A 19,738-nucleotide genomic window follows, 5' to 3' on the forward strand; every position below is an offset into this window, starting at 1 on the left:
TTCATTTCACTCTTTCTCACTCTCTCACATATTTCCTCTTTGCTGTCTCTGTGAACTGTAATAGTTGAGTGTTTTACTGTGCGGTCAAGGCAGTGATGAAGTGTTCAAGTGTTTTAGAGAAAATGTGTCCTGTCTCAATTTCTCTCTCTCTCTCTCTCTCTCTCTCTCTCTCTCTCTCTCTCTCTCTCATTGTCTCTCAACCCTTCCCCCTCTCTGTCTTTCTCCCCTCCTGTCGCTCTTTCCATTATTTCTCTCTTTCATCTTTTCATCTTTCTCTGTACTCTTATTTTGGTTTTGTCATTGTCTCTTTGTTCATTGTCTACTCCATATCCCTCCATTACATATTCTTCTCTCTCTCTCTCTCTCTCTCTCTCTCTCTCTCTCTCTCTCTCTCTCTGACATTTGCTGAAATATCACCGCTGATTGCTGTGCAGAGTGAACTCAGCTGCTGTAGATTGGTATGTTTCCTCTGCAGCTCTGCAGTCTACAGGCAGGGTCAGCACCCGACTGTGTCGTTTTAATGGAGCTCTTTTACACATTGAAGCTTTTTTTTGATGTTAATTTTTCCTTAGCACACTAGCACATTTCCAGTACTTTCTGTTAGCTAAAGTTCCTTTATAAATAACATTATTTGCTCTGCAATGGGCCAAATGGCTTGCATTTAAAATTCATAAGTGTTTAATTAAGTAACTTGAATCAAAAAGTGCTCCAGTGAAATTAAGAGGAGACCTGCTGTTTAACACAGTCATACATGACATTTTGTTACAGGTGTAGCAGCATTCACTTACAGCACGAGTGCACTCACCTAAATCACATTATTTACACAGATCAGCCAAAATATAATTAACAATTGACCAAGAGCCAATTACGTGTGGATGTACCAGATTACTAATACACTTGGTGGTGACAGACTTAAAAAGAGCAGTTAGCTTCAGTTGATGAGAGGAAACCATTTTTGGAGTCGCCAACATTGTGTGAGTCTTGCGTCCTGCAGTATCTCGGCTTGGTTTGACTGTATTTTGAATGTGCAGGGTTTTTTTATGCTTATTCACTGAACTCCAAATGACTCAAAGACTTCCACATGCAGCCCCCCCCCCCGCATTTAACTACATTATGTGTAGTTAAGCAGAGCTGCATTTTGTTCTTTAGAGTGAAAATATAAGTAAAATCCCTCTTTCTACTAGCATGTTAGAGCACCGTATTAGACGTTTTGCTTGTTTTCATTTGCATATTTCATTATAAAGAAAGCAAAATTAGTGATGTTCAACTGAATGTAGTGAGGCATGGTATGCAATAATAATCATTGCCTTCACAGGAAGCACTACTTTTTTCTGTTCCAGCTGGAAAAAAAAATATTGGCATATAATATTTTAGTCATAATGGCCTCCTATACTCTGATTTCTTTACAGTGGGTTGCAATGTATGCAACCTAAATATAGCCTCTTTATTTACTATTCGAAATCACCAGTGAATCTGCAGGGTTTTTTAACGTAATGTTAATAATGATAAAGCAGTAGGGGACAGTGTGCAATATCAGGACTATAATCAGAAAATGAATTTTAGTGAGGTCCATGTTACAGAAGTGTCACCTTCACACAGTGCACAGTGGATATAGTAATATTAATTACCTTGTAGTTACTTAGTTGTTCATTGCCTTTCATTCTTACATAAACTGCTATTACTCATCCATATACTGCCTTGAATCTAGTTAGATTGTCTAGTTAATACTTTGGTAACCAAATTAATACAAGTTGAAAACATATATTGAAGCTGATATATTGTCAAATTACAGTTTAATGTAAAATTCCAATGACTACTAAACTTTTATTTTTTTAATTAGCAAAGTTACCTTTGCATACTCTGACTACAAACCAAATGTAAATTTTACTTGCAGATTTAGCTAGTAATGTTGAGATTAGTCTGAAGAACAAGTTTTGGGTGTTGTATTTTACAAGTGTTATATTTTAATTCATTGCCCTTGTAAACACCTCATGTTTATATGCTAAATACTCTCATAAACTCTCTCTCCTTTATTTCAATAGTCATAGTGTTGCGTGTATCTTAACAAGAAGTCATAGCATCTAGTTAAACATCGCTAAACATAGTGGCCAGTAAGTCAGTAGGCAAAATCACTGCTCTGAGATCAGTGGAGAATCAGTCTGTCACTGCTAATTGTATAGTCTTAGAACTCAAGCGTTTCCATAATGGCTACACTCTGCTTGACCACACCGCTGTTTCTACATCGACATTCATAAGCAGAGTCTTAATTAGAGACTTAATTAAGGAGAGGGGAAAAAAATAACCTTCCAAAACTGTTGAGGTCCAGATTTCTGTGTCCTCATAGTTATGGCCATGTGCATCATGCAGATGCATCGGGCAGAATGAATGCTGTTATTTGTTCTATTCTGTTAATTAACAACACATTGCTTAGACAACAGTTGCACACAGTCGTCTCTAATCAACCATTTAAAACTTGGGTCTCATGAATCAAATCGAATCATGGATTGAGTGTATCATAAACGCAGCTGAAAAACAGGAAGAGTTTTCATTGGGTTCTATGTTCTGTGTGCACCTCTCCACTTCAGATATGTTTAAATATAATTTTGTAGCCAAAACCTCATATAAAAACAACGTGTCAAGCACCAGACAGCATTTTCATAATCATTTCACATATAATAACTTTCTGTGAGGGAGCTTTTGGAGGCTTTGAATGTCTGGTTCATATCACCACCACTGTGAACAATTAAGACTCTGTAATTTTCTCTAAACTGGAGTATTTCTTTATTTTCTATGTAAATATTTACATCTTTTAATTATGCCAAAATTTGGAAAAATCAATAAAATTCCCCTTTAAGCATAAACTTTTAGATCAGAGTCTCTGTAAGATGAGTACAAAATACAAATGAGGTGACCAAACTTTTGACTGTATGTGTGAGATACAGCAGTAGCAGGATGAAACTGCGTGTCTCAGTGGTAGACGGCTCATGTTAATGAAGTCATCAGCCGCCTAATGAGCCAAATGTCCTTTAGAGACGCTGCCATGACCGAGGGGGGCTATCAGCTCACGTAGTCTTCTTTCTCCCCCCTTCCCCTTTTCTCCCTCTCTCTTTCTCTCTCCTCCTGTTTCTCTTGCCATCTCTCTTGTTCATCGCCTTCTTTATATCCTTGCATCACTTATTCTCCTCTCCTTCTTTCTCTCCTTCTTCTCTCTCCTCTCTTCTTTCTCTCCTCTTCTCTCTCTCTCTCTCTCTCTCTCTCTCAGTCTGTATGTATGTATGTATGTTTGTGTGTATATATATATATATATATATATATATATATATATATATATATATATGTATATATATATATGCACACACACGCTCTGTTTAACCCTTTCCTTTTCTCTTTGTAGTATTTCTTTCCTTCTTCTCTTTATCCCTCTCATTTCTCTCTCTTTTGCTTCATCTCTGTGTCCTTTCTAACTTTAACATGCCCTCCATTGCTCCTTATGTATTCCTCCTGCAGCTCTTCCTCTAGTACACAGTCTGACAACATTAGACTCTTGAGAACACATCATCAGCTTCTCATGCCTTTCGTAATGAAATGATTGACATTTCGTGTCAGCCAACACCCTTTAGGGGGAAAAAAGTGTTAAAAATGTGTATTTGGGTGTCATTCTCGTTCCTTCTTTAATTCTTTTATTTGTGTCTCCCATGTCTTCTTAATCATTTAGCTGGAGAAATGCATTTGATTTACAGGTTGCCTGTGCTTTGATTGACAGGTATGATGTTGGGTGGCGGCTGTGGGAAGGAACTGGCGCATTGGATCATTCATGGCCGTCCTGAGAAGGACATGTATGGCTACGACATCAGGTGTGTCTGCGTATCCTGCCCTAAGTATTATATGGGCTGGGTTAGTTGTGTAGTTTCCCTAAAAAAAACTTGTAAATTCCCACAAATAGCCTGGATCGCAAGATCATAGCCTTGATGTTCATGTCATTGTTACACCACAGGGCACACTCAGGAACAACGTCCCACACACCTGTGTTTATTAGCAGGTCTTGTTATTCCATTAACTTGAGATGGATTAGAATAAGACTACCATTACAAAAAGGAGCTCTGAATTCAGTCAGTTGCTGAAGAATTGCTTCACAATTATTACTGTCAGACTGTAAAAACTACACACACAGCAGGTTCATACTGGATTAAAATCACTACACAGTTATTAATGTAACATTTGTAAAAACTGCACACACTGCAGATTCAGATTCATTTAAAATCACATCAGTATTTGCTTAAATTACAGACCTCCACAGGTAAAACTAATCCAGTTCTAATAGGACCTCAGATCTAAAATCAGTCACACTGAGTGTGTCCTCTGACTACACATGAACCTTCACCTGAAATACTTGAGTGATTTACTGATCAATGAGAACAGGAGAGAGATTTAATAAAAGGTCAGGTAAGGAAGTGTGTGTGTGTGTGTGTGTGTGTGTGTGTGTGTGAGTGTGTGTCAGTGACTTTGATTAAAATGTGGCTTCTGACTCATCTCTTTTAGCTTCAGCTCTGTGGCTGACAAGCATGAAAAACATGCACAACAGAATACTGTACTGGAGTGGAGTCTACAGAGCGGAAGACATAATAACACTGATTGTTTTCATAACAATCACGCTGAACATTGCAACATTGCACTGCTCTAATGTGTGTTTGCTTACTTATTCATCCGGTTATGCTCTTTTAGGAGATTCCACCACTCCCTGACCAACAACAACCGCTGGATCAGAGAACGCAGTCACGAGTCATACGCCAAAAACTACTCTGTGGTTTTCCCTTTCGATGAACCCCTGGCTGGCCGGAAAATGAGGAAAGACCCATTTCACCAGGTCACCTTTTTGTCTATCATCTTTTTTTTCTATTTGTCTGTTTGTTTACCTGTCTATCTGTATATGTCTTTCTGGCTGTCTGTCTACATATATCTCTGTTTCTGTCTATCTGTCTACCTATATAGCTGTCTGTCTGTCTGTATCTCTCTTTAGCTGTCTATTTATCTGTCTAGCTATCTGTTATCTTTCTCTATCTCTTTGTCTCTTTCTTTTAAAGTGTGACAATTAGATTTTTTTTTTAAAATAGACTTTATTAAATAATAATAAGTCAGTGCATACAGTGTAAGTATAGCAAGAAAATGAAGCAATATATCAAGAGAAAACAATAACTATAAAACAAAAATCTACAAACTTTTTGCAAACCTCTAGCAGGTGGTAAAAAGCCTCTTTAATGTTCTAAAAGCAAATGCATGTACAGCACAGCACAAATCACAATTTAATTATCCCATTGTTCACAAGCAGTTTAGACTAGAGTGGAGCCTAAAGCACTAAAGCCTTTGCTCCTCTCGGCTGCTCTTTATTCAAATAATTTCCCATTTTCTCATTTCCCTTGTTGTGTGTGTGTGTGTGTGTGTGTGTGTGTGTGTGTGTGTGTGTGTGTGTGTGTGTGTGAAAAACAGCTTAATTGTTTATATATATATATATATATATATATATATATATATATATATATATATATATATATATATATATATATAAAACTAGGTACATGTAGACATGTAGCGGTAGATCAGGTACAAATAGGTACATGTACAAACAAGTAACAGGAAGAAGCAGCATAAGTGTCTTAGTAAGGTGTTGGACAACACAAGCCACCAAAACAGCTTCAGTGTGCCTTGGCATAGCTTCTATTCTCTGGATCTGCACTGGAGGTTTACAACATACTTTCATTTGATATTTTAATGATTGTGATAGAGAGCACAAAATCTCTCATATGTTCAACTGGGTTGAGATCTGCTGTATGTGACCCACTTGAGGAGAACACTGTGAAGGATGATTCATCTGAACATATCACTTTTGTCCACATCTCTGTAGACCAGTATTAATGTTTTTTACACCACTGAAGGCTCAAATGGTCATTCGTTTTTTGTAATGGGGAGTTTATCCACCACAGCCCTACTATAATAATACTATAATACCCTCTCTATGTAGACTGGATGGATGGATGGATGGATGGATGGTTCTTGCTAATTACTTCCTGCACTCTCGTGTGTGTGTGTGTGTGTGTGTGTGTGTGTGTGTATATAGCACTTTTTATGCTGCTTGCAGCTCAACATGCTTTACAGACTGGTGTTAAAGCTGATATACTAGTAGGAGAAGAAATTATTCATTTAAAATCATATACAAGACAATGACACTGATCAAATAAAGTTAAATATCAAGAGATGTAAAGTTTGTAAGTTAAAGTGATGCATTTTTGAATGTCTCTTAAAATTGGAAGCTGAGATTGACTGTCTAATAAAGTGAAAGTGAGTTCTACAGTTTAGAAATCTAACTGAAAGAGGCCCCTCCACATTTTCTGTATTTTACAAAAGTTATTTGCAGAAGGTCAGTATCTGCAGATCTAAGATCACATGGTATAACATAAACAGATGCACATTTTGTGATGTAAGGGGGTACCAGGTACCTTTGACTCACAATTTCCCACAGTTTACTGCTGTGTTTTTTGTAGATCTAAATGCAGACGTCATTGTTCCTATTGAAACACAAGCCAGTTGAGCTGCCTGTGTGTCTGAAGCTTCTGCCATCCATGGCCCAGCAATCAACCTTCTTTTAAAGTCAGTCTGTTCCTCCATCCACAATTGAAGTCAGCTGGGCCTGCTCAGAATATACCACAGAGCGTGGTAGAATGTTAACTTGCTATTCTTTTTTTTTATACTTATTGTTCTACAATTTTTTACCATTTTTAGTCACAGTTCTTGAGATAGAACCACATTTTACAGGATCATTATGGCTATATGAAAATAGTGCACTTATGCTTTGAGGAGGATCACACATACAGTGTTTGTGCAGCTTTCGTTCTAACCGTTCTTCTTTTTTTTCCATATGAAATGAATTGTGAAATGTTCAAAAATGTCAGCTCTAAGTGGGATACCATAGCAACAGCTTAGCAACCATCTGGGATAGTATAGCAACAGTCACACCACCATAGTAATGACCTGGGATAACAGGAATGGCCATGCAACACTTCAGCAATAACTTGGGATTTCGTAGCAACAGGCAATCAACACCTTAGCAACCACCTGGAATAACATAAAACAGCCAATCAACGCTTTAGCAACTGCCTGGGATGCCATGGCAATGGCCTTGCAACACCTTAGCAATGACTTGGGATTATACAGTTTGTTAAACCAGCGTAGTTTGTTCACAAACTTTTTTTTATTAGTTTTGTCATGCAGTACCCCTGTCTGGAAGCATATTCTGTTTCACTCTTCTTTTAATTTTTCTCACCCATCTGTATATAGGGATGGAACTCTGTCTGACATCATATATAAACAAATGGATCTGTGTTTGCATGCATGCCATGTGTGGAACAAATGCTCCTTATCTGAAGAACAAATGGATCAAATTTGTTTATATGCAGTTCCTTCTAAAGTCTTCAATTCAATGATGCATGGATTTAAAATATGCTAAACTCAGTGAAATTCTAATTCCGCTGTTTCCTTTCTTTTCCTAGTCAAACAAAAAAAGCCTTCCTTTCCTCTGTGATTCAGTCGTTTATTACTGACTCCAGGCTACATGTAGCTGTTGAAAAGACTTGTTGCTAAGCTACTGCTAAAACGATAGAACTTAAGTGTTTCCAAAAATACCTCCTGTGCTGGTTAGCCACGCTCACAGCTCATCCCAGCGGAGAACACGGAGCTGAATTAAGGATTGGAAGCAGTAAAGATGGTGTTGCTTATTTTAAGCTACATGCCCTGCTCAGGTGGCCTTAAATGAGACACTTACTCTGAATGTTCTGCCTTTTCTCAGAATCTTCTGTCCTTTCATTTTTAACCTGGCTAATGGCTAACTCTAGAAATATAATATAGGAGTTCACAAAAGAATAAGGACATTCTAGTGTGCTGGATTGACATGATGCCCGCAGAGACATCAGTGTTCTAACATCTATTGTGTGTAGACGTCAAATGATGTGCATCACACACGTGTACCAGCGCAACATCCACTATCATGCCACTACCATGTTGGCGTCACTTCTGTACTGGGAATAATCCACCAGTAAAATAATATATTGGAATGACAAACAACATTATTCATTCAACAGTATTGTTCATTGACTTGGCCAAAGCCTTTGACTCCATTGAACACTCAATCCTAATAAATAGATTGGGCAGCATGAGGTTTACAGATCGTTCTTTACCTTGGTTCACAGATGTTCACAGCTTGTAAAGATGTTCTTTCTTTGCACCTGTCTGTCCTGCAAGGGTCAATATTAGGTCCTACATTTTATTTAATATTCCCCTTGCTGCTAGTGATCTTTTCATTTATTTAATTGTTCATGATACTATCCAACGCCTTTGCTAAATCTGTCCTGCAATGCTATAATAAAAAATAACTTCCTCCAGGTTCAAATGTACTTAGACATTTAAAAGACCAAGATCATGTGGTTCTGTCTGAAGGATACCACGACCACTCCTAGTTTTAAATGCACTACAAATGAGGAAGCCATCCTGAAACACAGTACAACATATTACAAACTTACACACTGGTTCACACTAACCTTCCTGGGCCAGATGCCACCCTTGTTGCAAAGTCTGTTGCCTTTCTAATGTTTTATTCCTCGTCTGTGTTTCCCTTTCCTTCAAGTAACTTATGTTGCTTGCCAGGCCACAATTGTGAAAAATATGTTCTAAATGTCTTGGCTGGTCAAAGATTAGATAAAAATAAATATTTGGTCAGTGCTGCTCCTGTGGTGCCCCCTTTTTCAATAATAAACAGGGTAGAAAGTGGGATGATGAATTATGCAGCCATTTGTAGTATATAGTCATGTCGAAGCGTATGATCACCCTATTAAATGTTTCAGGTATTTTGATGTATGTGGGCATACCAGCATTTGATTATCAGTTAAACAGTATGTATAGCTAAATGTTAGGTGATGGAACTAAAATGCAACTAAAACGTAAGCACACCCCTGGCTTCAGTAACTTCCTGTAGCTGCCTACCGGTTTCTAAGGAGTCTCTTGGGAGTTGCCCACTCCTTTATGCAGAATTATTTGAACTCTGTAATGTTTGATGTGGGTTCTTGTATGTACAGCTCGTTTCAAATGCCCTTTGCAACATTTCAGTGGGATTCCGATCTGGGCTTTGACTTATTGATAGATGATCTTTCATTCTCCTCTAGTACTCTCATAGTCAAATCTGTCTTTGCAAGTTGTCCAGGCCCTAAGGCAGCAAAGCAGCCCCTAGCCATAACATTTCCACCACCGTGCTTCACAGTTGGCATGAGGTTCTTCTGATTAAATGTCTTTGGTTTTCGCAAAACATGGCTTCTGATGCTATGGCCAAACATCTTTAACTATGACTCGACTGTTCATAGCACATTGTTCGAGAACTCCTGGTCATTGCCTAGATGTTATTAGCAAACATGTCTTGCCCTGAAGCAGTGGCTTCCTTTCATTCTAATGGTAGAGGCACACACTGTGACATCCACAGTGGAACTGCTTACAGATACTGGCCTGGCTTTAAATCTTTTCTGCTTGTGGATGATCTTTTACACAGAGTGGAAGGACTGATTTCTAGAATTTTGGAAATGCTTCTCAAACCCCTTCCCAGACTCATATGCATGTACCAGCTCTTTTGATATAGGCATGATACTTCAATGTCTTTGTCCAAAAATGCTTGCATGTGTATATTTAATAATATTTCCAATAAATATTATATACAGTACTGTGCAAATAATCAGAGACCCATTTATTTAATTTTATGTCAGAGCGACTATGAAGTAAGTTTATTTTCAGCTTCAGGAAAGAAAAAACACAAAACATATATTGAACAGAAAATTATTGAATACACAAAAAGAAACTACAAAATATGAGATTTTTCAGTATTTAGTGTATCAATCTTTCGCCTTCATTACAGCTTCCATTCTCATCAGGAAACTAGTTGTCCGTTTTTTTTTTTTTTTGTTTTGTTTTGTTTTTTTTTAAAGAAATTTTTAAATGCCTTGAAAAAACCCCAGAAAACTTATATTTAACATAACATTATTTAACATAAAATTAAGTCTAAATGCTGCAACCAAACGTTTCGGTCTGTCCACACTTTACCTTGATTACAGCTTCCACTCTGGAGACTTGACAAAGAAATCTGCAGGGATATTTCTCCACACCTCCAGAGTTCAGTCTTGGAAGTTGCACATTTTCTAGTTGCATAATCCCAAACACATTTAATGATGTTGAGGTCTGGGCTCTGAGGTGACCATTTAAATTCCAGCAGCTTCTTAGTCTGATTGTATTTTGTCAATTTGCTGTCTTCTCACAGTGGAAGGATGGACAGAAACACCTGTGGATTTTTTCAGATCTAAAGCAGCATGATTTTCTCCTCTCTCTCTAAGATGAAAGCTTTCAGTGATATTTGTCTGATGGGGCCTGTGTTAGTGGTCTGTCAGGTCTTGCATGGTTGTTACAATTCTGATTTTCAGAATATTTTTTTTTACATCTTGGAAACTCATGATTTTCCAATTATTTTCCTTTGACTTTCCCTTCCTTATGAAAGTGGATAATTTTGTATTTGATGTCTTCAGAAATATTAATGGCCATTTGACTGGCATTTTAATGGCATTTATCTCTGACTTTTGCACAGTATTGTATATGTAAGTACTTAGATGTAATTAAAATGTGACTGTTAATGTTATTGATTCCCGAGGTCAGCCTTGTTTTTCCTCTAAATTATGAAATCAAGACAATTTTGTCCTGAAATTATATGAATGCAAACACACGCACACATGCACTCACATCCCATACACTCAAAAATAAAGCACAGGGGTTGTTTAACAAACTAGAAATATACCGACATTAAGTGCAGTTGCATTTTATCTTGAGGTGACAGTCTGTATGTGCAGACCACTCTTCTTGATTTAATGAAGTGTAATTAAATGTCATGCATTTGTGTTTTTTAATCTAATACTACTTGTACTGTTCTGCCTCCTGGATTATTGACACATTACCTCACTGAACAGTCAACTCTCTTTTTATCTTTCTTTTCTAACTTCTTCTCTCTCAGCTCACCAGAAACTCTCTGCGGTTGAAATGCTAGCTCCCTCTTTCGTGTAACGATCTGAACACAGGCACACAAACAGAAACTAGCCTGCCCACGGTGCATCATCGCATGGCAACTGAGGTGGCGGAGTTAGCCCACGGAGATTATTTTTATCTTCTATCAATTACACAACATTACCATTATAAAGAGCAATAAATAACAGGGTTACATTCTGGACAAGACAAGCTGAGAGTGTGACTCACACACACATACACGCAACGTACACACGTGCACAACATCTCCAATGGCCAGGCCCATCCTTCAGACCAGGAGAGCCTTCAAAAAGCATGGAGGAGAGCAAGTCGCCTAGCAACCAGTGTTCTCTAGGTCTGCCAGAAGGAAGAAAAGAAAGAAAGATGGAGAAAGAAAGGCTACTGCTGTGTGTGTGTGTGTGTGTGTGTGTGTGTGTGTGTGTGTGTGTGTGTGTGTGTGTGTGTGTGTGTGTGTGTGTACACGTGTGTGCGTGTGTGTGTTCACGGTTTGAGGGCTGGTTTGTCTTTTGTTTCACGTTTCAGAAATAGCTTGAGAGATCGTGACCAGCTGTTATGAAGCATGTAGTTATTTTTCGAAGCTGAAGTTGGAGAGAGAAAGTTACAATCCAGTGTTGGTTACCCTTACATTTCTGTTTCAAGTTACTGAGGAAGTATGTCTTTAGTTTGGTTTGGGCCCAAAAAAGACTTTATTTGCCAATACGTTACAAAATATTAAACACTGTTACAAAACAATATAGGCAATGATGGAGTATAGAACATCCCGAGTGGTGCAATCATCTCAGGAGATTGATAATTCAATTCCAGGCGATGCCACAGCCATCTGTAACTGGGGGTCTAAGAAAGCATTACTGGTCCTGCTCTCTGAGTGTGTTGGATTTCCCTACTTAACACATCTACTAAACTAAGTAACTGCTGAGTTGAATCAGGTGTGTTTGAGCAAGAAAATCACTGAACTGTGCATGAATGTTTCTGTAAATATTTTTTCAGCGGGGCCACTTTAATAGACTTTTTTTAAAGAGTGGAGTGAGTGCTAAGAACTGCTTAATGAATCTCCTTGTAATGTCAAATGGTAGTCACCAACCCTACTACAATAGTGTGACTGCACTATCAGAGTGATGCTGCTCTCCTGTTTCTGTTTCAGTTTCCTGAACGGTTTAGCTGAGCACCCTAGCGTTATTCCTCGTAATAAACAGGCACATATTCAGCTCTGTCTCCTCACTGTTCATCACTAATATTCTTATCAGTACTTAATATTTTATCTGACTATTTTTCATCATCATTAACATGCAAAGGTAATAACAGGGGGCGGTGGCGAACGTGTCTGCAGTCTCTGTTTTTTTTTTTGTTTGTTTGTTTTTGTTTTTCTTTTTTCTTTTTCTTTTTTTTTGCTATTAAGAAAAAATTCAAACCAATGCTTTCAGTGTAGATAAATGTAACATGATTATGCTATTTATAGTCAACTGTACTGCTTGTCACCAAATAAAATAATAGAATCACACACTTAAGACAGAAGTTAAGGCACCTCTGGTGTTGTCTTAACATTAGGACACTAGGAGATTTAGTCTAGTTAGAGTGCTTCTGTAATACTGTTTTCTTATCTGGAGTTAATGGAGAAGATTAAGAACTTAAGAACTGTGATAGCTACTGAAGTTGTCGTAGTGACTAAACAGGTAAGATATCAGATATAAGATGTGAGACTTTTATAAGATGTGATAAGTTTCTGCGATACGACCCCTGGAGACTGGAAACTTGACTCAGGAAAGTAGATCTCCAGGATCAGAGTTGGTGACCACTAATCTTAAGGTTCTGAACCAATGAAAAGTTTCTGCTAGAAACTTACATTAAAGAAATGTTTAGAAACTTTAGTGTATTATGTGTTGTATTTTGTTATTTTAATTATGTTGTAATGTATAGTATAATTTTGTGTTGTAGTTGCTACAGGAGCAGGGGTGTGTGTTCCAGGAGAGACATGGCTGGGAGAGACCAGGCTGGTTCCATAAAGAAGGACCTGCACCGGTTAGACATCAAACACTGCTCTATTCATGCTCTAGTTAAGCTATTTAATTGCATTTTAAAAATTAATTGGTTGAAATGTATATTCTTAGTGAAGTGGCTTAGTGATTAATTTGCAGTGTGAATGATAAACAAGGTATGTGCAGGTGACTATACAGTAGCGTGCAAAAGTTTGAATACCTCCAGTCAAATTACACAGTTTATTAACTTTTATTTTTATATTACAACCCCAGTTCCAGTGAAGTTGGGACGTTGTGTAAAACAAATAAAAACAGAATACGATGATTTTGCGAATCCTTTTCAACCTATTTTCAATTGAATACACTACAAAGACAAGATATTTAATTGCAAATTTTTTTTGCAAATTTGTAAATATTCACTCATTTTGAATTTGATGCCTGCAACACATTCCAAAGAAGTTGGGACAGGGGCATGTTTACCACTGTCTTACATCACCTTTCCTTTTAACAACACTCAATAAGCGTTTGGGACCTGAGGACACTAATTGTTGAAGCTCTGTAGGTGGAATTCTTTCCCATTCTTGCTTGATGTACAACTTCAGTTGCTCAACAGTCCGGGGTCTCCGTTGTCGTATTTTGCGCTTCATAATGCTCCACACATTTTCAACGGGTTACAGGTCAAAGATTGGGTTACCCGCAATCTTTTACTACGAAGCCACGCTGTTGTAACACGTGCAGAATGTGGATTGGCATTGTCTTGCTGAAATAAGCAGGACGTCCCTGAAAAAGACATTGCTTTGATGGCAGCATATGTTGCTCCAAAACCTGTATGTACCTTTCAGCATTAATGGGGCCTTCACAGATGTGCAAGTTATCCATGCTGTGGGCACTAACACACCCCCACACCATCAGAGATGCTGGCTTTTGAACTTTGCGCTATTAACAATCTGGACAGTCCTTTTCCTCTTTGGTCCGGAGGACACAACATCCATGATTTCCAAAAACAATCTGAAATATGGACACGTCAGACCACAGGACACTTTTCCACATTGCGTCAGTCCCTCTCAGATGAGCTCGGGCCCAGAGAAGCCGGCAGCATTTCTGGGTGTTGTTGATATATGGCTTTAGCTTTGCATGGCTGAGTTTTAACTTGCACTTGTAGATGGAGTGACGAACTGTGTTCACTGACAATGGTTTTCTGAAGTGTTCCTGAGCCCATGTGGTAATATCCGTTACAGAATGATGTCGGTTTTTAATGCAGAGCCGCCTGAGGGATTGAAGGACACAGGCATTCAATGTTGGTTTTCTGCCTTGCCGCTTACTTGCAGAAATTTCTCCAGATTCTCTTAATCTTTTGATGATGTTATGGACTGTAGATGATGAAATCCCTAAATTCCTTGCAATTGCATGTTGAGAAACGTTCTTAGACTGTTGGACTATTTGCTCACGCAGTTGTTCACAAAGTGCCCCATCCTTGCTTGTGAACGACTGAGCCTTTCAGTGATGCTACCTTTACACCCAATCATGACACTAACCTGTTTCCAATTAACCTGTTCACCTGTGGAATGTTCCAACAGGTGTTTTTTGAGCATTCCTCAACTTTCCCATTCTTTTGTTGCCCCTGTCCCAACTTCTTTGCAACATGTTGCAGGCATCAAATTCAAAATGAGTGAATATTTGCAAAAAACAAAGTTTATCCGTTTGAATTAAATATCATTAAATATCTTGTCTTTGTAGTGTATTCAATTGAATATAGGTTGAAAAGAATTTGCAGATCATCGTATTCTCTTTTTATTCATGTTTTACACAACATCCCAACTTCATTGGAATTGGGGTTGTAATTAACAAGTAAAAATACATGTAAACACATCCATTACATGAAAAAACAAGCTCTGTTTATTAGCTTTTGCCACAATGACAATTGTTTTATTTTTGTCCATTTAAATTCAGCAAACAAACATTAATTTAGCATGTGAACCAATATTTACTTAGAAAATGAACAGACAATTACTGAATAGGGCTGTGTGTTTAGAAAGTTCAAGATTCTCCACAAGGCTGCGCTATTAGCATACAAATTGCATTTTTATGTGTCATTGAAAGAGAAGAAACCCACACCAGCAGAATCTCACAAAAGCATGTATGTTTGCACTAACTTTGTGTATATGAGGTAAAATGACACACTTGTTGTTACAAATAGCATTTAAATGAAGAAAAAGTGTATATGAAGTAAAATTTTCATTTAACTAGGTCTAGTTAAGCAGCTTGGCAGACAGCTAACAGGCTGCTCTGATACTATTCAGAAATATGCTTTATTGGAGGATTCACTGTAAAACTACAGCTTATACAGTGTAGAATGTACCACCTGAATCTCTGCTTCAAGTACCTCAAATGTCTGTGCTTAAGTAGAGCTGGCCTAAGTGTAGCTAGTCCAGGTAAAATGAATGTACACAACCTTTATAGCGTGGTGCTAAAATAACATTGAAATTTCATTGGAACGTATGTGGAAATTAGCATTATGAAAGGGATGGTACTGAAAGTAAAGTAATAAAGTGATGATTTCTATGAGAAGCACAACTATATAATGATACACTGTGAATGTTTCAAGTGGCTTTAAAAATGACCTAGAAATCGTTTTCAAAGGCTTCCCTTTATCTTCCTCTATGAAGTATTCTGGAATCTTTGAAAGGCTCTGCATCATATGTTATTGTTTATTTCAGCCTATTTCTTATTATTTGGGCTCAAAATTTCTTTATTAAACATCAAAATAATCAGTAAATTACTTGATTACTGATATAATCAATAGTGGCAACCATAGTCCATATAAAAATCCATTTCAGAATGAAATTATGTAAGTTGTGATGTTTCATTGTTTGCAGTAATACTGTGATTGTGTAACTCTGTGATTAATCTCTGTGTGCAGGTTTTAGATTATGATTATTATGGTGCTTATGGCATTCCCACACACAGTGACTACAAATACAACCAGCTCCTGGGCAAAGAATACACCTTTGACTTTCCACCACATCACGACACGGCAAGTGTGTGTGTGTGTGTGTGTGTGTGTGTGTGTGTGTGCATGCATGAGTGTGTGTATTTACATGGATATGTACAGCCATGTGCGTGGTGTAGAAGGTACCTACTGTACTGTGCCAAAGACAGAGACCTTCATTTCTTTATTTTCCAACCAAAACAGCCATTAAGTACAAGTTATTCTTTTTTTACAAGATATTTCTGAGGATATTACATATAAGATAATCCGCTTAAGCGTAAGGAAGGCGAAAGTAAAAAAAAGATGTGGGGAAAAAAACAGGTGTTTCCAAAACTGGAGCTCAAATTTAAATTTTAAAGTTACAGAGACAATGGGACACCCATGCAAGACCTGTTAGACCATCAGAACGGTCTCCATAAACAGCACGTAAAACTTTCATCTTTGAGAAAGAGGAAAAAATCAAGCTGCTTCAGATCTGAAAGTGTTTCGGTCCATCCTTTCACTGCGAGAAGACAACTTGGTGCTATGGGTCTGAAAGGATGTGCAGCTGTCAAGAAACCCTTATTGAGAAAAGAAGAAAGAAGCTGCTGGTGTTCACAGAACAATAGACTGACTACCACAGTCCAGATCTCTGACATCACTGAATGTGTTTGGATTACTTGGATGTTAAGAAGCAGAAAATGCAACCAACTTCAAAGACTGAAAAAGATTTCTTTAAAAACTGAAATGAATAACTTGTGCTTAATAGCCATTTTGGCTATAAATTAAAGAAGGATGGTCTCTGACTTGCACACAGTACTGTAGGTTCATTGAGCTAAACTGCAAAATATGGACATGTGTGTGCACAGATCAGAGATGAGTGCATGACCTGTAGGAAAGCTGTGGCTGTCTTTAATATGTCCTACTTTGGCAAGTTCTATCTGACCGGCCCAGATGCCAAGAAAGCTGCTGATTGGCTGTTCACAGCAGACGTCAACAAAGCACCAGGTGAAAGGACACATAACACCCATGCACATATTACATATAATGATGGTACCTGTCACAATAAAAAGTCTGAACGTTTGTACATTTTTGTTTTATGTTTCAGGATCTACTGTGTACACCTGCATGCTGAATGAGAAGGGTGGGACAGAGTCCGATCTAACTGTCAGTCGTTTGGAGCCTGGCCCCGCCCACCTTCCTCTGACGCCAGAATCTAACGGTGCGCAAAAGCACACTTAGGCTCATTCACTCCATCTATCATTGTCATAAGAACACTTTGAAATGTGAAAATAAAAACAAATGAATTTTTTTTTTCCTTTTCATTTTGCGTGCATGTGTCTGTGTTTGTGTATTTAGGAGATGCATACTACATGGCTGTAGGAGGTGGTGTGGCCCAGCACAATTGGAGTCACATTCGGACAGTCCTACAGGACAAGGGCTTCATCTGCACTCTGACTGACCACTCAGAAGACATGGGAATGATCAGCATTCAAGGGCCAAAGAGGTGAGAACACACACACACACGTACACACACACACACAATAGTTGACACCTGACACGTGTTTGCACTAGTTCTTCTACTCATATGCTGCTTTGATGCCCATGCATACATATTTTTCTTTCCACGTATTTATTTCCTTGTGTATTTATTGTCTAGCGCATATTGGATTTTCTCTTTCACTTCACACTGGTGAAAGCGCTGTTATGTGTTGTGCCCAGTATCAGGTAGTCATAAAGTAATCCCTTGGAAGTTACCAGTTTGTTCTCTGCAAATATTGTATAGGTACATTACTTATTACTTTGTGGAAAATGTAATCTCATTCTTCATTACTCCTGATTGACTCTGTAAATCCCACGTGCACCAACTATACAAGGGAAACATCAGTTGTCTTTTTCAGTAATTTATTTAATAAATAAATTTAAAAAGTCCATCACAGTAAAGATAATTTAAGACATGTATCCTTGCCTTTTCACAAAACATAGCCAGTTCTGCTGATTTTAAACATGAATAACAGATTGTGCTTAACCTAGAAACTAGCCAGTAGAAACAGTTCAAAACAGCTGCTTAAGAATAAAATATTTATGAATAAAATGTAAAGCTTGCAGAGCTGTTTTGAAAAATCCTAGTCTGGCCTGTTTAGATATAATTGGGTCTCTTCTTTCTGTCTCTTCATTCATCCATCAGTTTAACATAGTATGATTAGATGCTTTGACAGATTGTTTGCAGAGTTTACAGTTCTTTTCGCACTCACACTGTGCTGCTCATATTCACAATCATGGTCACATGTCCATTCATGTCATGAATCTGATGTAGATTTTTTTCTTAGGACCTTTCTCAGGAACAAATTTAAGAAAAATTGCAGAGGATATTAGTGAAGGAGGCCCAATGTTAGTAACCAGGAAAACTGAAATTTCAAACGATGAGTTAAGAGTGATTGTTTATGGTTTTTGCTTAAGAGTTTAAAGCACTGTGAAGGTTAACAACTGACTGATAACATTTACTTTTATCCAGTTAGGCTCATTTTATCTCAGCATCCATGTGCCGTAAGTCCTATTGACGCTTACTTTAATTATAATAAAGAGAGAGATTACACTGCTGGCCTCTCCTGCTCTCTCTCCATCTTATCCTCATTCCCATTTTATTCTTGATCAAAAAAGGGGGAGAGGGCACTGAACCATAACCATGAAATCCCACCTAACTTGTACACTCATTACAAAGACGTCCTACTTGCAGTAAAATAAAGGAGTTCAGTGGTGGTAATAGTGCAGCAATGAGATTTTATTTATGCTAATGTGTGCGCTCTTCGTGTGTGATTTCATGCTAGGCGAAGCATGTGCTCTTTGCACAGGAAGCGTTTCATAAAGCAATATTTAGCTGCCGTGGTGGCTCTCATTGTAGCAGAAGATGAACGTCCTTCCCGCCTATTTTTTATTGCTTCCTGTTCAGGACTGTGTGTAGTCAGCATGATTGAGATATAATGTAGGCTCTTATTAAAGGCTGAATACTCAGAGCTGAGCTGAGGCTGAGTGGCTGTAGTGTGCAGACTGAAACTGGCCCTGATGTTACTCCAGCAGCTGGTCCTGGGGTGATGCTGGGTTTACACAGTTCAGCACAGCAGCATGTAATCACAGCAAACACTGACCCGAGAAACACTGCACTGTGTGTGTCTAGTAGTAATCCATTGCAAGGTACTGATTTCTCTTAAAATGGAATGTGATTACATTACTCATAGCTTTCTGGAAAAAAAAACCTCACTACTAATTTCTTATTACTTCCAAATTGTTCTCTAAAACCTGCTTGTAGCAACTATACAACAATATAGGAATAAACCCAAAAGTTCTTTTTAATAATTTATTCAGAAACAAACAGTCAGAGTGAACATTGTTTAAAAGCCTGCTCCGTAGCCTTGCCTTTCAAAAGACGCAGCAAGTTCTGCTGATTTAAAATAATAAGCCTCTGATTCTGTTTGAACCAAGAAAGTAGCCAGTAGAAACAGTTCAAAAACAGCTGCTAAAATAAAATAATTATGGAAAAAAATGTCAAATTGATTCTGAATGAAAATGGAGTCTGGTCTGTTTAAGTAAGGTTCTGTCTTTCAGCTCCAGATCTTTATACATTTGCTTTCATATTAGCATGATTAGATCCTTTGGCAGACTTTTTATGTTTACGGTTGTTGCCACA

General features: G+C 37.9%; 1 protein-coding gene across 3 annotated transcripts in view; it reads left to right on the plus strand.

Annotated features, from left to right (window-relative positions):
• Nucleotides 1–19,738, plus strand: part of sardh (sarcosine dehydrogenase) — a 79,942-nt gene that overhangs the window by 39,770 nt on the left and 20,434 nt on the right. For all 3 annotated transcript variants that reach the window (XM_017708194.2, XM_017708195.2, XM_037547668.1), the window contains exons 10-16: nucleotides 3,764–3,854; nucleotides 4,723–4,864; nucleotides 13,045–13,128; nucleotides 16,006–16,119; nucleotides 16,923–17,061; nucleotides 17,162–17,275; nucleotides 17,413–17,560. In XM_017708194.2, the coding sequence (XP_017563683.2) occupies nucleotides 3,764–3,854; nucleotides 4,723–4,864; nucleotides 13,045–13,128; nucleotides 16,006–16,119; nucleotides 16,923–17,061; nucleotides 17,162–17,275; nucleotides 17,413–17,560 (832 nt within the window). The remainder of the gene's footprint in view (nucleotides 1–3,763; nucleotides 3,855–4,722; nucleotides 4,865–13,044; nucleotides 13,129–16,005; nucleotides 16,120–16,922; nucleotides 17,062–17,161; nucleotides 17,276–17,412; nucleotides 17,561–19,738) is intronic.

Source organism: Pygocentrus nattereri, chromosome 18, assembly GCF_015220715.1.
Source record: "Pygocentrus nattereri isolate fPygNat1 chromosome 18, fPygNat1.pri, whole genome shotgun sequence".
Classification (NCBI taxonomy): Eukaryota; Metazoa; Chordata; class Actinopteri; order Characiformes; family Serrasalmidae; genus Pygocentrus; species Pygocentrus nattereri.